Raw genomic sequence first — 14,909 nt, 5'->3', positions numbered from 1 at the left:
TAGCAGTGTGGACATAATTTAAAATATTATGAAATATTCCATGCATAAAAGAATATATATTTTTGTGCAATTTAATAATAATAAAACATCTTCCTTCCTACCAGCTAGCTTAGGAAATAATCTGTCACAGCCCTGGGTCCTGTGGCTCAGTTGGTTAGAATGTCGTCCCATACACCAAAAGGTGGCAGGTTCAATTAAAAAATTTTTTTTAGTCTACATAAAAACAAAAAAAGTAGAATGTTAGAAATGCCGTTGTAGGCTCTGGTGTCTATTCCCAAACCCATTCCTTTCCCATAGTCCTCTGAGGTAATCACTGTCCTTCAACTTGAGATTATCAACACGTTTAACTTTTAGTGAGCTAATTATTAATATCTGTATTTCATGAAGCTGCAGAATCAATGAGACATTTCTGGTCAGGAGAACAACCCTCTCAAATTCAAACACCTAGCAGAGATAGACAAAATTATAGCCCAGACAACGAAAAAGACAAAGACATAGGTGTAAAAGGAAGCAAACATGTCCAAGGATCAGAAACAACAGAATTGTAAAACCCCAAGGAAGGCAGAAGTTTGAGCTCTGGGGCTCAGGCTCTGAGGGATAAAGGCCTTAAAAACAGGATTCCGGTCCAGGCTCACTGCTAGAAGCCAGGGCCGAGGTGCTGAAACAGAAACCCAAATGGCCTTGGGGTCCGAAGCTTGCAGCTGGGTGATGGGTGCCAGAGCCACGGGCCTTTGAGAGCCCAGCGAGGCTGCATCGGGACCTCCAACACCCCCAGCATCAACAGGGGGCACAGACCCCTGATGTGACTAAGCACCTGGGTTAGCCTGGGCTCTAGAGAAAGCAGCACAGGACTGCTGGATAGGAAGGGGGGATGAGAGAGGGGATGAAAGATGCCACAAAGCGAATCTGTGAGGCAGAGGCCTACTGGTGCGGGTTCTGTGCCTGTTTCTACGGCCCAGAGGACGGAGGACCTAGCCAGACCCCACCTGGGGCTCCGCTCATTGCACCCAGACTGCCTTTTAAAAATCTATCATAGGCTCCTGCAACGCCTCCAGCACAGGGCCAGCCCCGCGCCCCTCCCCACTTCCAAAGCCCCAGGGCCCTGTCTGGGAGATCTTTCCAGCTGGGGCTGGCCCTTTACAGCCCAGCACAAAGGCCCAGGTCACAGCTGAGCTCCTACCTCCTGATTATCCCCGATTAGGGAGCCTGTGACCATCTGGACACGGCTGATAATGGCAGAGATGAAGGGGGTGTAGGGAGGGGCCCAGTTCCTCAGAGCCCGCCTGCCCCCACCCCAGGGAGAACATCCAGGACAAAGAAAGCACTGTATTATTTGCCTGTCGGATAGGCCCTATCCCGTCAGATGCCCAAGTGGAAATGAGAGGGGCAAATCCAGGGCAAGCTCTCCCTCACCTGGGCTGGGCACCTCCTGTGTGCCAAGCAGACTGCACCACTTCCCCCACGATGACCATTCGCGTGCCCTGTGCCCTTTCATGCAAGTGCTGATGCCCCTTCCTGCTGTCTGCTTGGGCAGACCTGATACCCTCCACCCCCGAGTTTATCACTCTCTCCTCGTGTTCCTTATCTGCCCTGGTTCTGTCACCTGACATATGGCCAGGCCTTTGTCTCCCGACACCCAAGGGATGCCCTTTGAGGCAGAAAAGGTGTCAGCTTCATCTGTGTCCCCCAGTGCCCAGAACAAGGCCTCCCATTGAATATATTAAATCAAAGTTTTTGCTGTTTTCTACCTCACAATGCCTATGAGTTGGTACTATTGCCTACCCCACATTTACAGACTCAGTTGTAAGTGACTTGCTTACTAAAGTCACTGAGCTGATAAGTGGTGGCAGAGCCAAGATTCCAACCTGCATCCAGCTGTCTCCAAAGCCTGCTCTCTCCATGCAGCCACATCCAGGCTCTGCTAATCTGAGAATGTGGGTGTTGCACACATGAATGAAGCACAGCTGTTTAGAAGTAGGAGATACATCATTTCCACCGAGGAAAATCCCATCCTGATAGAATTTTGTTCCTGTCCTTAGGGGCCTCCTTGAATGAAGGGAGGCATTATTCATGTCCCTAGTGAGTGAGGCTCACAGGAACACAAGCAAAAGTTGACACCCCATATGCCCTCATTTCCTAGGACTACTAGCTATACCTAATACTTTGGTCTCTCAGTCTAACTAGTCCTTTTGTGGAATGTCTCCCTGGCTCCTAACCCACTGCTTTCCCACTCCCACCACTCCCTGCAGCCAGACAAGATCAGAGCATGAACCCTGAGCATGGCCCCTTGGCCATGCAGTACGCCAGACAAAGACTTAACTCTGGTATACCATCAGAAGCCACTGGAGCCAAATTCAGTTTTTAGTTTTCTTCCCGAGCAGTTCTAAGTAAGGATTAGAATTTTATGACTGTTCTTTTTTAGTGGGCTCCCAAAGAACAATGGGGAAATTTATTTTAAAAAACTAGGATATGCATATAAGCATAACCAATGGACACAAGACACTGGGGAGTAAGGGAGGCCGGGGGAAGGTCAAGGGGGAAAATAAAAAGGAGACATATGTGCTACTCTTTGTAATATTTTAAGCAATAAAACAAAATTTAATAAAATAAAATAAAACACTAGGATAAAATTCATTCTCTTACAATCACCATATGGAATAGTTGGATTCTTGCATAAATCTAAAATACATTGAGATCTTGATGAACTTAATTTTTCTGTATCTTGAAAAACTTTATTTCATAATAGAAATGATCATATTACTCGTCAATTATTCCCAACTATGTCAAACAAGACTAAGATGGTAAAAAAATGGAAGAATGATGGTATTGCCTAAAAGATGCAATGAAATAAATTACTATTACATCATCTTTCAGTTTCCATATTACATTGCCCAAAGTATTGGTTGTCATCTTTTAAAAAGATATCAAAGAAGTCTAGAGACATCAATTAAGAATTCAGGCCCTAGCTGGTTTGGCTCAGTGGATAGAATGTTGGCCTGCAGACTGTAGGGTCCAGGTTCGATTCCAGTCAAGGAATACCGGGGTTGTGGGCTCCATCCCCAGTAGGGGGCATGTAGGAGGCAGACAATAATTCTCATCATTAATGTTCCTATCTCTCCTTTTCCCTTCCTCTCTGAAATAAAAAATATATTTAAAAAAATAATAAACTCAGGACTTTTCATTTCCCACCCATAATGACAAGAAAAGAAAGTTGACTGAGGACATTTCACACTTATTACACAAATTAGAAAAAGAATGCAGAGGCACATTGCTGGACTCTAGTCTCTAAAGATAGGAAATTGGTCACATAAGCAAAATCTTTCCCAGATGAATTTTCTCAAGAACTGTCGAACAATATATTTCTAAAAATAGAAAGGAACTATGGTATTTTAAGTCATAAGGCATTATTTAGTGAAGTTGTTCAACAGGATTTCATCATGCAGAATTTTTATGACAAAAAAACCTGGACCATCCTGTTTTGCTAAAGGGTGGTGTAGCAATATTCTTTCATCTTTTATGATGCTTATGCACCCAAATTTACTTCATACTGTTTGTTACAGTTCATAAGTGGGAATACACTGAAGACAGTTGTGTAGGTGAAGGGAAACAGATGCTATAAAAAATTTTAAAAAATAAAATTCATTGGTGCCCAGCTGGTGTGGCTCAGTGGTTGAGCATTGACCTATGAGCCAGCAGGTCAAGGTTCAATTCCTGGTTAGGGCACATACCTGGGTTATGGGTTCCATCCCTAGTGTGGGGCATGCTGGAGGCAGCCAATCAATGATTCTCTCATCATTGATGTATCTATCTCTCCCTCTCTCTCACCGTCTCTGATATCAATAAATAACATTAAAAAATAAAAATTCATTGACTTGGTTATTCTAATTGATCTTTATAAATCTAAAAATAAAAATGTTTTGCCCTGATTGGTTTGGCTCAGTGGATAGAATTGTCAGCCTGCACACTGAAAGGTCCTGGGTTCGATTCTAGTCAAGGGCACATGCCTGGGTTGCGGGCTTGATCCCCAGTGGGTGAGCGTGCAGGAGGCAGCTGATCAGTGATTCTCTCTCATCATTGATATTTCTCTCTCTCTCCCTTCTTCTCTGAAATCAATAAAAAATATATAAAGTGTTTTAAAAGCAAGGAACATGGCTGGCTGTCCTTAAATTATGAGCCATCAAAAATATTGCATGTTGACAAGGCAAGTGCAAAAAACCAGAAGAAAACAAAAGCAGTAAGCTAGAGCCCATTAGAGATGTACCTGGAATCTGGAAGCGTTATGAGTATGTTCTAGTCACACATGGGAGCTGATGAGCAGTTCATTGCATTCAAGGAATGTTGCTCATTTTGGGTGTATGTACCTTCAAAACAAGGAAAATTTGGAATTGTTTGCTGTTTTAATTCATATATATTTATGCATATACACATGACTTTATTGATATAATTCATCCATTTGAAAAGTATAATTCCATGGTTTTCAGTATGTTCAGAGTTGTACTAATACTTGTGACGGTTATGGGGCAGCTGATGGTCCACCAGTGAGGGCAGGATGAATAGGTCACAGCAGTCCTCCCCTCAGGGGAGAAAGGCCCAGCTGCACCCGGCTAGGTGAAATGGTACAATACAGGACTGAGCAGCAGAGGCTCAATGGTTTCCTTTCAACTTCAGAGCTCCTGGGGGGCTCCATCTTATTTATGAATGTGAGGGTATGGGATCAGATAAGTTCTTCTTCCCAACCTATGGTCTTATTATTCTCAAATCAGAAGTGGGGATCTTGAGATACCCTAAATATTTTTCCAAGCCTAAGAGAAATCACACATTCCCCTAAGATGTATTGCACAAATTAAAATCGCTGTAAAGTGAGGTAATGGAATCTGCCCATTACAGGGATGTTGGGAAGTTTAAATGACATATTCACAGCAGGCTCAGGGCACATAATTATCTTCTCACCATGGTCATGCTGCTTATCAAACTATAAATGTAACTTTAGCAACAAATACGGAAGTGGTTTGTTTTAGATTAAGTAACATCAAAAATCTGATGACCCTAAGGTAATAGTGAGAAAAACAATCTTTGAATCCAGACTCTGGCTTGAAGGCCTGGGCTCTTACCTGTTAATAATATCTGCAAACAAAATTATTAGATGATAAATACTAGAAGAGACATACTGGCATTTAGATCTCCTTTAACGGCCACAACAGCCCTGTGATAACAAAAACCAGAAAGGTCCAAAGTGTCAGTGAATCTGTTGGTGTCAGAATTTGAACCCAGATTTCTAATTGTAAAGCCCGGCCTCTCAAATGTACCTTGTAAAATGCTCTGCAGAGAAGGGCATCCTTCAATCTACTACATCCTGGCTGACTTCCGCATGCCTTTGCCTAACTTCCCAGCCAGAAGTTGAGGTGGTGAGCTGGGGACTGTGGCTGGTTTCTTGGACCCCTTTGGGAGTGAGATCATAGATGGGAGGAGCAAGAACCCCATATTATCACTCTGCTGTGGGTTCCAGCAGCCTTCACAAGTGTTTTGCAAGCCCAGATTCTGTCTGGAGGTAAAAACCCACCCCACCCCATCTCACGTCAAAAAATCCTTGTTTTCCTCTGGCCCCCCGTTTGTCCTTTTCCTGGCTCTCCAGAGTTGTCTGCTGGTTGTCTGCTCTCTGGACCTATTCCCAAGTCCTCAGACTTTAGTAGGTGTTCTTTCCTTGCCCAATTGGTCAATAGGCTTTCAGCTCTTGTCATCAGCTGCCACATATCCTAATGACCACAAGCTAACTCTTCAGAGCCTTTTGATAAAAAGCCCAGGAAAGGCTTTGGCACTTGCTTCCATTTGCCAGCAGCTGTATTTCCACCAGTGGGTCCCAAGGGCTATTTCACAAGTTTTGGCTGCCTAACACGAACACTTGGAGGGGACGGAGGCAATATTTGAGTTTGGGCCTCACTTCCACTATGAAAGCCAAAGGGGCTAGCTATCTTCTCACCTCTGGCAGCTGGGCCAGATACCAGACTTGGCCAGTCAGATGCTACCACCTGAGATGTAAAGAAAACGACAGCCCTAGCTTGTTTGGCTTAGTGGATAGTGTCACCTGTGGACTGAAGGATCCCAGGTTCAATTCTGATCAAGGGCACTGCCTGGGTTGTGGGCTCCATCCCCAGCAGGGAGCGTGCAGAAGGCAGCCAATCAATGATTCTCTCTCATCACTGATATTTCTATCTCTCCCTCTGAAATCAATAATATATTTTTTTAAAATATATTAGAAAAACCATTCACTGAGAAAAATTGGGGGAGGCTAGTGATGATCCTCTAGGAAGCCTGCATGTCTTGATGAGCTATGATTATTCAGTGTTCACCTAAGCTCTACATTTCTATGGTTTGCTGAAATGAAAGGTTTAAAAACTCCCTTTCTTGATCTCAACTAATGGCTATACAGGGGTGTTTATGTTAACAATTCAAGCTGCACACTTAAATACTAATAATTTACATACTTTTCTGCCTATCAGCACAGACACTCCCAACTGACAATGTTCAACTTATGACTTTTCAACTTAATAATGGTGCAGAGGTGATTCCCATTCAGTAGAAAGGCTAGCAAGATGTAGTACAATACTCTCTCATGATGCTGGGCAGTGTCAGTGGGCCACAGCTCCAAGTCAGTCCCAAACTCCCAAGGGTAAACAACTGATACTCTACAGTGTACTGTGTTGCCAGGGTGTTTGGGATAGTGTTTTTGCATTCCATCATGTCTACAAAATGCCCACCTGTATCTCCTGCTTTGGGTGAGAAGAGGAAGGTAAAAACTGATGGTAATTGCCCAACTGTAAAATATAGTGCTCTGAGCACATTTTAAAGTAAGCTAGGCTGATTTGGTAGCTAGGTTCACTGAAGGCATTTCTGACCTACGGTATTTTCAATTCATGAGTTAATCTGGATATAACACTAATCTTAAGTCAAGGAGCAGCTGTTCTTCAGTAAGTTTATTTTTCTCTTCCCAAGCTGCTACTTGGGTGCACATTTGTCATAACACCACCTGGTGGTAAGTGAACAGCACTACTCAACACTACAGACTAATTTCCAATTTTAGTAGACTGAGATTTGCAGAAAACTTTATATTTTTTACTATTGATTTTAGAGAAAGGGAGACATCAATATAAGGAAGAAACACTGATCAGTTGCCTCCCACACACACCCTTACCCTCTGGTGCATGGGACAACGCACCAACCGAGCCAAATCACCTAATCTAATATACAAAGACCTGTGACTGGCTGTGTCCATACTAGATGCTAAGATCCTAGGTGACCAGGATTGTCATAACCTGTTGCCAGCACCCAGACCTTTGGATGCTTACATTAGTTAACTAATTTCTCTTAAAAAAAAATCCCCTCACAACCGAATTACACAAATCCAGAAGTACAGAAATAAAGCATCTTAGCTCAATTCAAACAGTAACATTTCCAGTAAAACTGCAAAATGCCAATAACTTTACACACAAGAGATAAAGCCTTACAAAGGGGAATATCTCTATTAATGAGATGTGGTCTCAATTCCATCAATATTGACAAAACCAGTAAGGTATTAGTCTAGACCACTAGCGAACCTTTTGAGCTCAGCATGTCAGCATTTTGAAAAACCCTAACTCAACTCTGGTGCCGTGTAACATATAGAAATTTTTTAATATCTGCAACCATAGTAAAACAAAGATTTATATTTTTGATATTTATTTTATATATTTAAATGCCATTTAACAAAGAAAAATCAAACCAAAACAATGAGTTTGCGTGTCACCTCTGACACGCGTGTCATAGGTTCGCCATCACTGGTCTAGGCAGTCAATATAAACATCAAAGGTTCTTTTAAAAAGTGAGGGGAAGCCCAAAGATACATTTGTCAGCACTCCTAACGTAATTCACTCAAACAGTAGGCCCTTACCACGTGCCAAGCAGTATAACCACACTGTGCAGTTGTCTGTACATGTGCATCTTATAGTCCAGTCGGAAAGACAACCAAATAATCAGAGTGCCCACTAGGCGGCCTGTGGAGCCAGGTTATCTCACAGCCAGGCCTCACCACCAGGACGGTGTGGCTACCAGACTTGGCCTTCCAGGCCCATGACAGTTGTCATCAGGAAGGAAAGTCCCGCTCTGTGATAAATCTAGTTATGAGTCTTGTAGAATTATCAGGTCTGTCCCTCATTAGTTTCACCTAAGTATAACAAGAGCACCAGTTACTTATAAATAAATAGCAATAGAAAACACTTCCAAATATGATAAAACAGGAGACAATTTTAAATATTCTTTTTATCTGTGCTTCAAGCTCTTCATCACTGGCACAAATTCCACTTACACTTTAAAGATGTTGAGAATTAAATTAAAAAGTTATGTGAAGCACAACACCCAGAGCCTAGCATAACCCAAAATATAATGATCAATATATTTATTTTCTATGTGCAATGTAGATTTCCTTATACACTAGGAAAAAAATAGTCTTACCCTTTTCTAAACCTAACCCTAACAGATGAGTTAATCAAGGTGCTGTCAGACCTGTGTCACTACCCCCAACAGGTTCTCTCTCTGGTTAGCTCTGCTTGGGTCCTCCTGGCCCTTGTCTCACAAGTACAGTCAAAACGAAGAGCATTTCAGTGAAAGCATAAGCATCATGAGCCAGGCAGCCCTAAAAACCAACCAAGTAATGCTCTGATGAGGTGACATGACCCTCAGTCTGAATACTGGATATACAGTCTAAGTCAGGCCATGCATCTTTTAAAAAGATTTTATTAAAGGTCTTTATAGAGCAACATCCAGACTCCAGATCCAGCTGCCAAGGAGACCCTAAAACCAAACAAAGCACAACAGTAAGAACAGAAATTTCATCTGAGTATCGGGTTCTTTCATTTACCAAATGGGTATATACTCCCACTGAGGGTTTGCATAAAGACTAATAAACATAAAGAACTTTTAGGGGGGAAAAAAAACCATAGGTGTTCTTTGTAAGGGGGTTGCTGAAGGATAATAGCTTATTACTAGCAAGAGTGCCTTGAAATTTTTGAGTAAAAAAGGACAATAAATAGAGGGAAATTCCTATTTCAAACATTGTAGCAGCAATCAGGAATTTAAGAATCCTGGGTTGAAATTAAAAGGGCCCCTGGCTTTAACCAGCATTCTTCCGTGTAAATTAAGTGCACTCCAATTATTATTCACCAAATGCTTACCACAGTGTGCAGAACAAGCAGTCCTAGGGAGACAAAGGAACAGGGTCCCGTTCCGCCCAAGGGGCTGCTAGAGACATACCTGTTATGCTGTGGGGACCGGCTGGGGCATGGCAGGCGGCTCTGGCTTTCCACCCTTCTGTTCCGAGATGGGGGTGGTGGGCAGTATCTCATCTTTGGGTTCCACAATGCTCACATGGTCAGGCAGGGGCTTCTTAGGGCCTATCTTACCACTTGGGTCCCAAGGAAGCATGATCTTCACTTTGATGCCCAGCACACCTAAAGGACAGTTAGGACCAGGGTTAGGACCTACCTGTGGTATCACCGGCCCCCACAACACAATAGGACAGGGCAGAGGAAGAGAACAGTAAGTTCCTCAAGTATCCCTGGTTCTGGACCCTTCTCAGACAAATGCCTCTAATCAACCAATGAATAGGACACGTTTGCAAAAGGAACCTATGCAGTGCCACAGAACATGGCACTGACAAGGACCAAGAGCAGGATGTGACCTTTCTGACTCGTCATCGTGTCATCACTGAAGGGTACACAGGTGGCTGAGACAAGGACAAACCAACCCTTGGATCTGACTGATCTCAACAATTCACTTCTTCCAATTCAGTGCAGCGAATCAGTAAGCCCAAGGAGTACTAACACGCTCTGCTACTCTGAAAATGAATTCCCTAAACACCGAGGTGTGCATAGAAAACCACATCTATTCACTAAGACCCTTTGCCCTAAGAGCTACCAACTGCTCACCTTGCCTGAGCAGCACATGGCGCACGGCAGTGTCAACATAGTAGTTAACAGGGTCCCCGCTGTGGATCATCAGACCATCAACAAACTTCATGGACTTAGCCCTCTGTCCTCGGAGTTTCCCAGACACCACAACCTCACAGCCTTTGGCCCCACTCTCCATGATGAACCGAAGCACACCATAGCAGGCCCTTTGGGAAAACAAGAGATAGATATCCATTTGTGTTATCACCAAAGATAGAATCACCCAATCCCACCCCATGTTTAAAAAACATATGACTTAGTAGTCTTCCCTGTTGTCAATGTCCCTTTAAAGAAACAACCCCCCCCCCCCAATGCCAGGTGAATTAAGTTGGCAATCTGGGGACCTGGGAGTGGTAAAGCTCAGTAACAAGTATTTAAAATAAATAAAAGAAACCCCAAGTGATTCTAATGTGCAACCAAAGTTGAGACCCACAAATAAGATTAAAAAAAAAAGGTTGAGGCCCACACTCAATCTCATGATCATCAAGTTGACACCCCGCCCCGTCACTCTGAAGCAAACCTTTCCAGTCCAGTCCATCTCTGCCAACTCAGGCAAGCCATCAGTAAGAACCCAGAAGTACCCAATCACTAAGTAACCCCCCTTATGGTTTACTGAAGCATTCCTCAACCTCCAGAATTCATGTTCATTAGGCACCCTATCGGTTTAGGATCCTAGCTGCCTTGACTGTTAGCACACTGGAAAAGCGTATCTAGGTATATATAATTGATAATAAGCCTTAAAAAATATCATGCGCCCCCCCCCCCCCCCGCACTTTATTCATTAGTTTACATCCTGGTAGAAAAATATCATGCCCTCCCCCACCTTATTCATTAGTTTACATTCTGGGAGATAATTGGAGCTAGCTGCCACTTTCAACAGGAAAGTAAAGAGCAAGACCCACCACCATGCCCCAGACCCTTTCATATGATCTCACTGAATCCTCACAATAAAAGGTGGTAGGGAAAAAAATGAAGTAAAAAGGTGGTGGTACAATGATTCCCATTTAGAGACAGGAGGCCCAAGGGTCTGAGAAGTTCAGTAAGCTGCTCTGGTCTCAGAACTTCCAAGTCAAACTTCAATGCAAAAGTCACCTGGAAGGCTTGTTCAGACAGCCTAGCTGGGCTACACTCCCACTTGCCAAGTCAGTGGGTCTAGGTGGAGACTGAGAATTTTTTCTAACAAGTCCTCAGATGATGGCAGTGATGCTGGCCCAGGGACCAACTTTGGAGAATCACTTTTTATTGCCTGAGCAGCAATATAGATCCAGCATTCAAACCAGGTGGGCAGTCTTCTACACGTCCTTGCCTATAGCCTTTCCTACCCATGCCAACATCAACCTGCAGGCAGCGCAGCCCTTGTGTCCTTCCTCTGCTGGAAAACCTCCTGGGGCTCTGCTGCAGCCCATCACTGCTCACATTACTATCTCTGTACAGAGCTCGCTTCCATCTGCACTGTCTTATCTTCTAGTCCCCAGAAGAATTAACACATGATGGAACTGAGTGACTTCAACAGGAAGCCTAACCTTCCCTCTCTGAGTTCTATTTTTGTTTTACTCCCCAGGCATTGAGAACATTTCTCCATTATAACACTGATCACTCCTTCAAAATTTTGCTTCTTGCCCAGCCAGCATGGCTCAGTAGTTGAACATCAACTTATGAACCAGAGGTCACGATTTGATTCCTGGTCAGGGCATATGCCTAGATTTTGGACTGATCCCCGGTGAGTGGTGTGAAGGCCAATCAATGATTCTCTCTCATCACTGATGTTTCTATCTCTCTCTCCCTCTCTGAAATCAATTAAAAAAAAATATATATATAAAAACCGACTTGCTTCTTTATTTTTCCTGCTACACTGCCAGTTCAACAAGGACATGGAGTCCTAGCCGGTTTGGCTCAGTGGATAGAGCGACGGCCTACAGACTGAAAGGTCCTAGGTTCAATCCTGGTCAAGGGTACATGCCTGGGTTGCGGGCTCGATCCCCGGAGGGGGAGGCATGCAGGAGGCAGCTGATCAATGAGTCTCTCATCATTGGTGTTTCTCTCTCCCTCTCCCTTCCTCTCTGAAATCAATAGAAATATATTTAAAAAAATACAAGGACATGGATTGGAAATATCCTGCCATGTAGAGTTCATTTGCTGAATGAACAAAAATGGCAAACACACCATATTCTGATCCACAAAAAGGGGATACGTACTCACCTCCGCACGGCAAGGCCCCCTAGGAGTTTGTAACGCAGAGACTCTGCCTGGGCAATGGCACACAGACCTCTTGTGGCCACCTTTTCAGCATAAAGCTTGAAGAAACAAACAACATACATCACTATAGCACCCCTTGGTACTCCCCACACCTAGCACACACTCAGTGACATGAACTGAACCATTCCTCATTGCCCTCGCATCCCTAGCTCTTCCTACAGCCACACCAAGGAGACCCATGGGCACCCGATCCATCATGTGTATCATCACCACTCAAGGTGGATGTAAAATTCCCTAACCACCAGAACTGAGCAGAACAGGCCTGTAAAATTAAGCTTACTACTTATGAGATCTTCAACAAAATACCAACCCATTTTTAACATTCAATGATCAGGAATAAACAGTCTTCAGTGAGAAGGGGTTTTAGAAGTGCCATCCCAAAGAGCCATTTCCAGGCCCACAGTCACCCCGGCGCTAGGCCAGATCACTCACCTCCACACTGCCCTCAGGGAAGCCGAACCTCTTCTGAACCACGGCAGTCAGTTCCCGGATGCGTCGGCCCTTCTCACCAAGAACATTCTGCGTCCTGGGAAAGCAAAAAGCGGCAATTCACAGCTCTCACCAGGGTCCACCTGTGGCCTCCAATCTTGCATCTGCGTAGCAGTGAAACCTCATTCATCAGACACAAGCAAGTAGAAAGTGTGGGTGACGGGAACTACTGGTTAGATTTAAAAGACGCAGTTCACAGAAACCAACTACTGCCCTCCCCAAGGCCAAATGCACTGGCTGTCCCCTTAAGCTTCCAGACCAAACCATCTCCGTCTAGGCAACATCAACGACGTTTTACCTGGTGGCCAGAATGATAATCTCTGTCCTGTTTGGCGTCACGCGGACCTCAACTCCTGAGTAGCCATCTTCGGCCAGCTCCCGGGTGAGAAACTCGTTCAGCTCGGCTTTGAAGATGCCATCAGCCACAAACTAACCAAAAAAAAAGCGCCAGAATTCAAAGTTAGGGTGCAGGTTCACTTTTCCCCGCCTGGTCTTTCGGCCAATGCAACCCTCGTCCCAACTCAAACGGCCCATCGTCCTGCTCTGGTTCCGAACGGGACGGAGCAAGCCCTTCTCAGACAAATGCCTCTCGGTCATCGTCTGGCGGCGACTCTGACCCGGGGCCCCGACCCCGGCGCCGCAGGACGCAGCCCGGAGCAGGGGCCCCGGACAGCAACACCCCCGTCAGACTCGTCATCGCCTCCTCATCGAAGGGCTCTCAGGACCGCCGTTCGCACGCACACACGCCCGGCAACAGCGGCGCTCACAGGGCCCGTTTAGGACTCATCATTCCGCCCAGCAGGACGCAGCAGGCGAGGGACCAGCCGCCCCGCTGCAGGGACGGCGCGGGCCGCAGAGGCGGGACCCGGCCCCGCGCTCCCGCCTGGCCGGGGTGGCCGTCTCCCAGGGGGTGCAATTCACAAGAGCGTGTGGATGTCGTTCGAACGTGGACGTGGTGTCTACGAAAAACGACCAACTTCTACAACAAACGGGCTTGAGCCCTTCCCGTGGGAAAGCGGAAAGGGACACGAAGGCGCGCTCTCCCGCGGCGCCCTCCCTCCGCTGGCCACGGCTTTCCCCGGAGCAATCAGCCGCCAGCAGCCCGTGCAGCTCAAGCATTCAGGGCCCGAAGGCGGCACCCAGACGCGACTAGGAAGAAGGCCAGACGCCCACCCCTTCCCAAAGCCACGCTGTTAAGATCTGAAGCGACCGGCTCGGCTCACACTCTCCAAACACCACGCGTTCACTCATCGTTATTTGTTGACCAAGAGATGCTCGCACGCGCCTTCTCCGGGGCAGGAGAGGAGCCCGGTGCTCATCTCTACTCTCCGCCCCGAACCGGCGGAAATCGGCTCCCTTTCCCCGCCACACCGCGCTCGCCTGGCTCGGGCCCCCGCACTCAATCCACCGCCATCCGCAGCCCGCGGGGATGCCTCGCGGCCCAAGCCACTTCCCCGAGCAGGGCACGGAGCTGCGGGTCCCGACACGGCACCCCGAGAAGGCCCTGACCCGCACGGCGCCGCAATCCCCAGGGCCCCGGGCCCAGGAGCTCACCTTCCTCTTCTTGGAAATCTGCACCGCCATCTTGCCGCCGTGCGTCGCCGAAAAGAAAGGAAGTAGCTCACGGGCGGAAGTGGGTATAAAGGGCGCGTAGTGACGACGAAGAACTGCGCGACGTTGACGCCTGTGGGCGCTCCTGGGAAATGTAGTTTTTCTGTTAAGGAAGGCGTTCGGAAAAAGAGGCTAATAATAGAGACAGCTACAGAAGGAAACAGGAAGGGAAGCAGATGAATCAGAACCTGGGAATTGCAGGGGAGCTTACTGTAGTGTAAAAAGAACAACGTGAGGCGCAGAGATGAAAATGACAAGTGTAAACTCACAGAGCAACAGAGTTCAACAAGCGCAAAATCCTGGCCCCTACACTCCACACTGGAATGAAAATAGACTGAAAGTCTTTGGTGAAATTCATTTAGGACCCCAGCTCTTTCAGACTGTTTTTCTTTCCTCCGTTCCAACTGATATCTAACATTTATTAAGTATTCTAAAGGCTGTTGTATGTCCTGTATATTATTAACTAATTTACCCCTAGGCCTCACTTTCTTAAAGTCTGTTACAACTTGTAACAAGAAGTACTAAAGTAGTGGCTCATGGGTTCACAATTATTTTTCAATAAAAAATATTTCCCTC

At 45.7% G+C, this 14,909-nt stretch overlaps 1 protein-coding gene across 1 annotated transcript; it reads right to left on the bottom strand.

The window, feature by feature from the left end:
- Window positions 1–8,748: 8,748 nt before the first annotated feature.
- RPS3 (ribosomal protein S3) lies at window positions 8,749–14,356 on the bottom strand. Its single transcript, XM_081100218.1, has 7 exons — window positions 14,277–14,356; window positions 13,021–13,151; window positions 12,666–12,759; window positions 12,177–12,271; window positions 9,957–10,144; window positions 9,283–9,479; window positions 8,749–8,823 (listed from the first exon to the last, which is right to left on the bottom strand). Exons 1-6 carry the CDS (start codon window positions 14,304–14,306, stop codon window positions 9,286–9,288), a joined length of 732 nt encoding a protein of 243 aa, XP_080956344.1. The 5' UTR covers window positions 14,307–14,356; the 3' UTR covers window positions 8,749–8,823; window positions 9,283–9,285.
- Between the last annotated feature and the right edge of the window lie 553 nt (window positions 14,357–14,909).

The sequence above is a fragment of the Myotis nattereri genome (assembly GCF_964212035.1).
Source record: "Myotis nattereri genome assembly, chromosome: 9".
Taxonomy (NCBI): Eukaryota; Metazoa; Chordata; class Mammalia; order Chiroptera; family Vespertilionidae; genus Myotis; species Myotis nattereri.
Note: the sequence above shows the minus strand (reverse complement) of the source record. Positions and strands in the feature narration are given on the sequence as shown.

What these genes read in the sequence shown, in the direction of transcription:
- RPS3 (XM_081100218.1), bottom strand. Translation starts at nt 14,306, where the DNA reads ATGGCGGTGCAGATTTCCAAGAAGAGGAAG. An exon ending in ATTATCATTCTGGCCACCAG is followed by an intron (nt 12,760 to 13,020) that starts GTAAAACGTCGT and finishes TTGCTTTCCCAG; the next exon opens with GACGCAGAATGTTCTTGGTG. An exon ending in CCATGTGCTGCTCAGGCAAG is followed by an intron (nt 9,480 to 9,956) that starts GTGAGCAGTTGG and finishes ACTGTCCTTTAG; the next exon opens with GTGTGCTGGGCATCAAAGTG.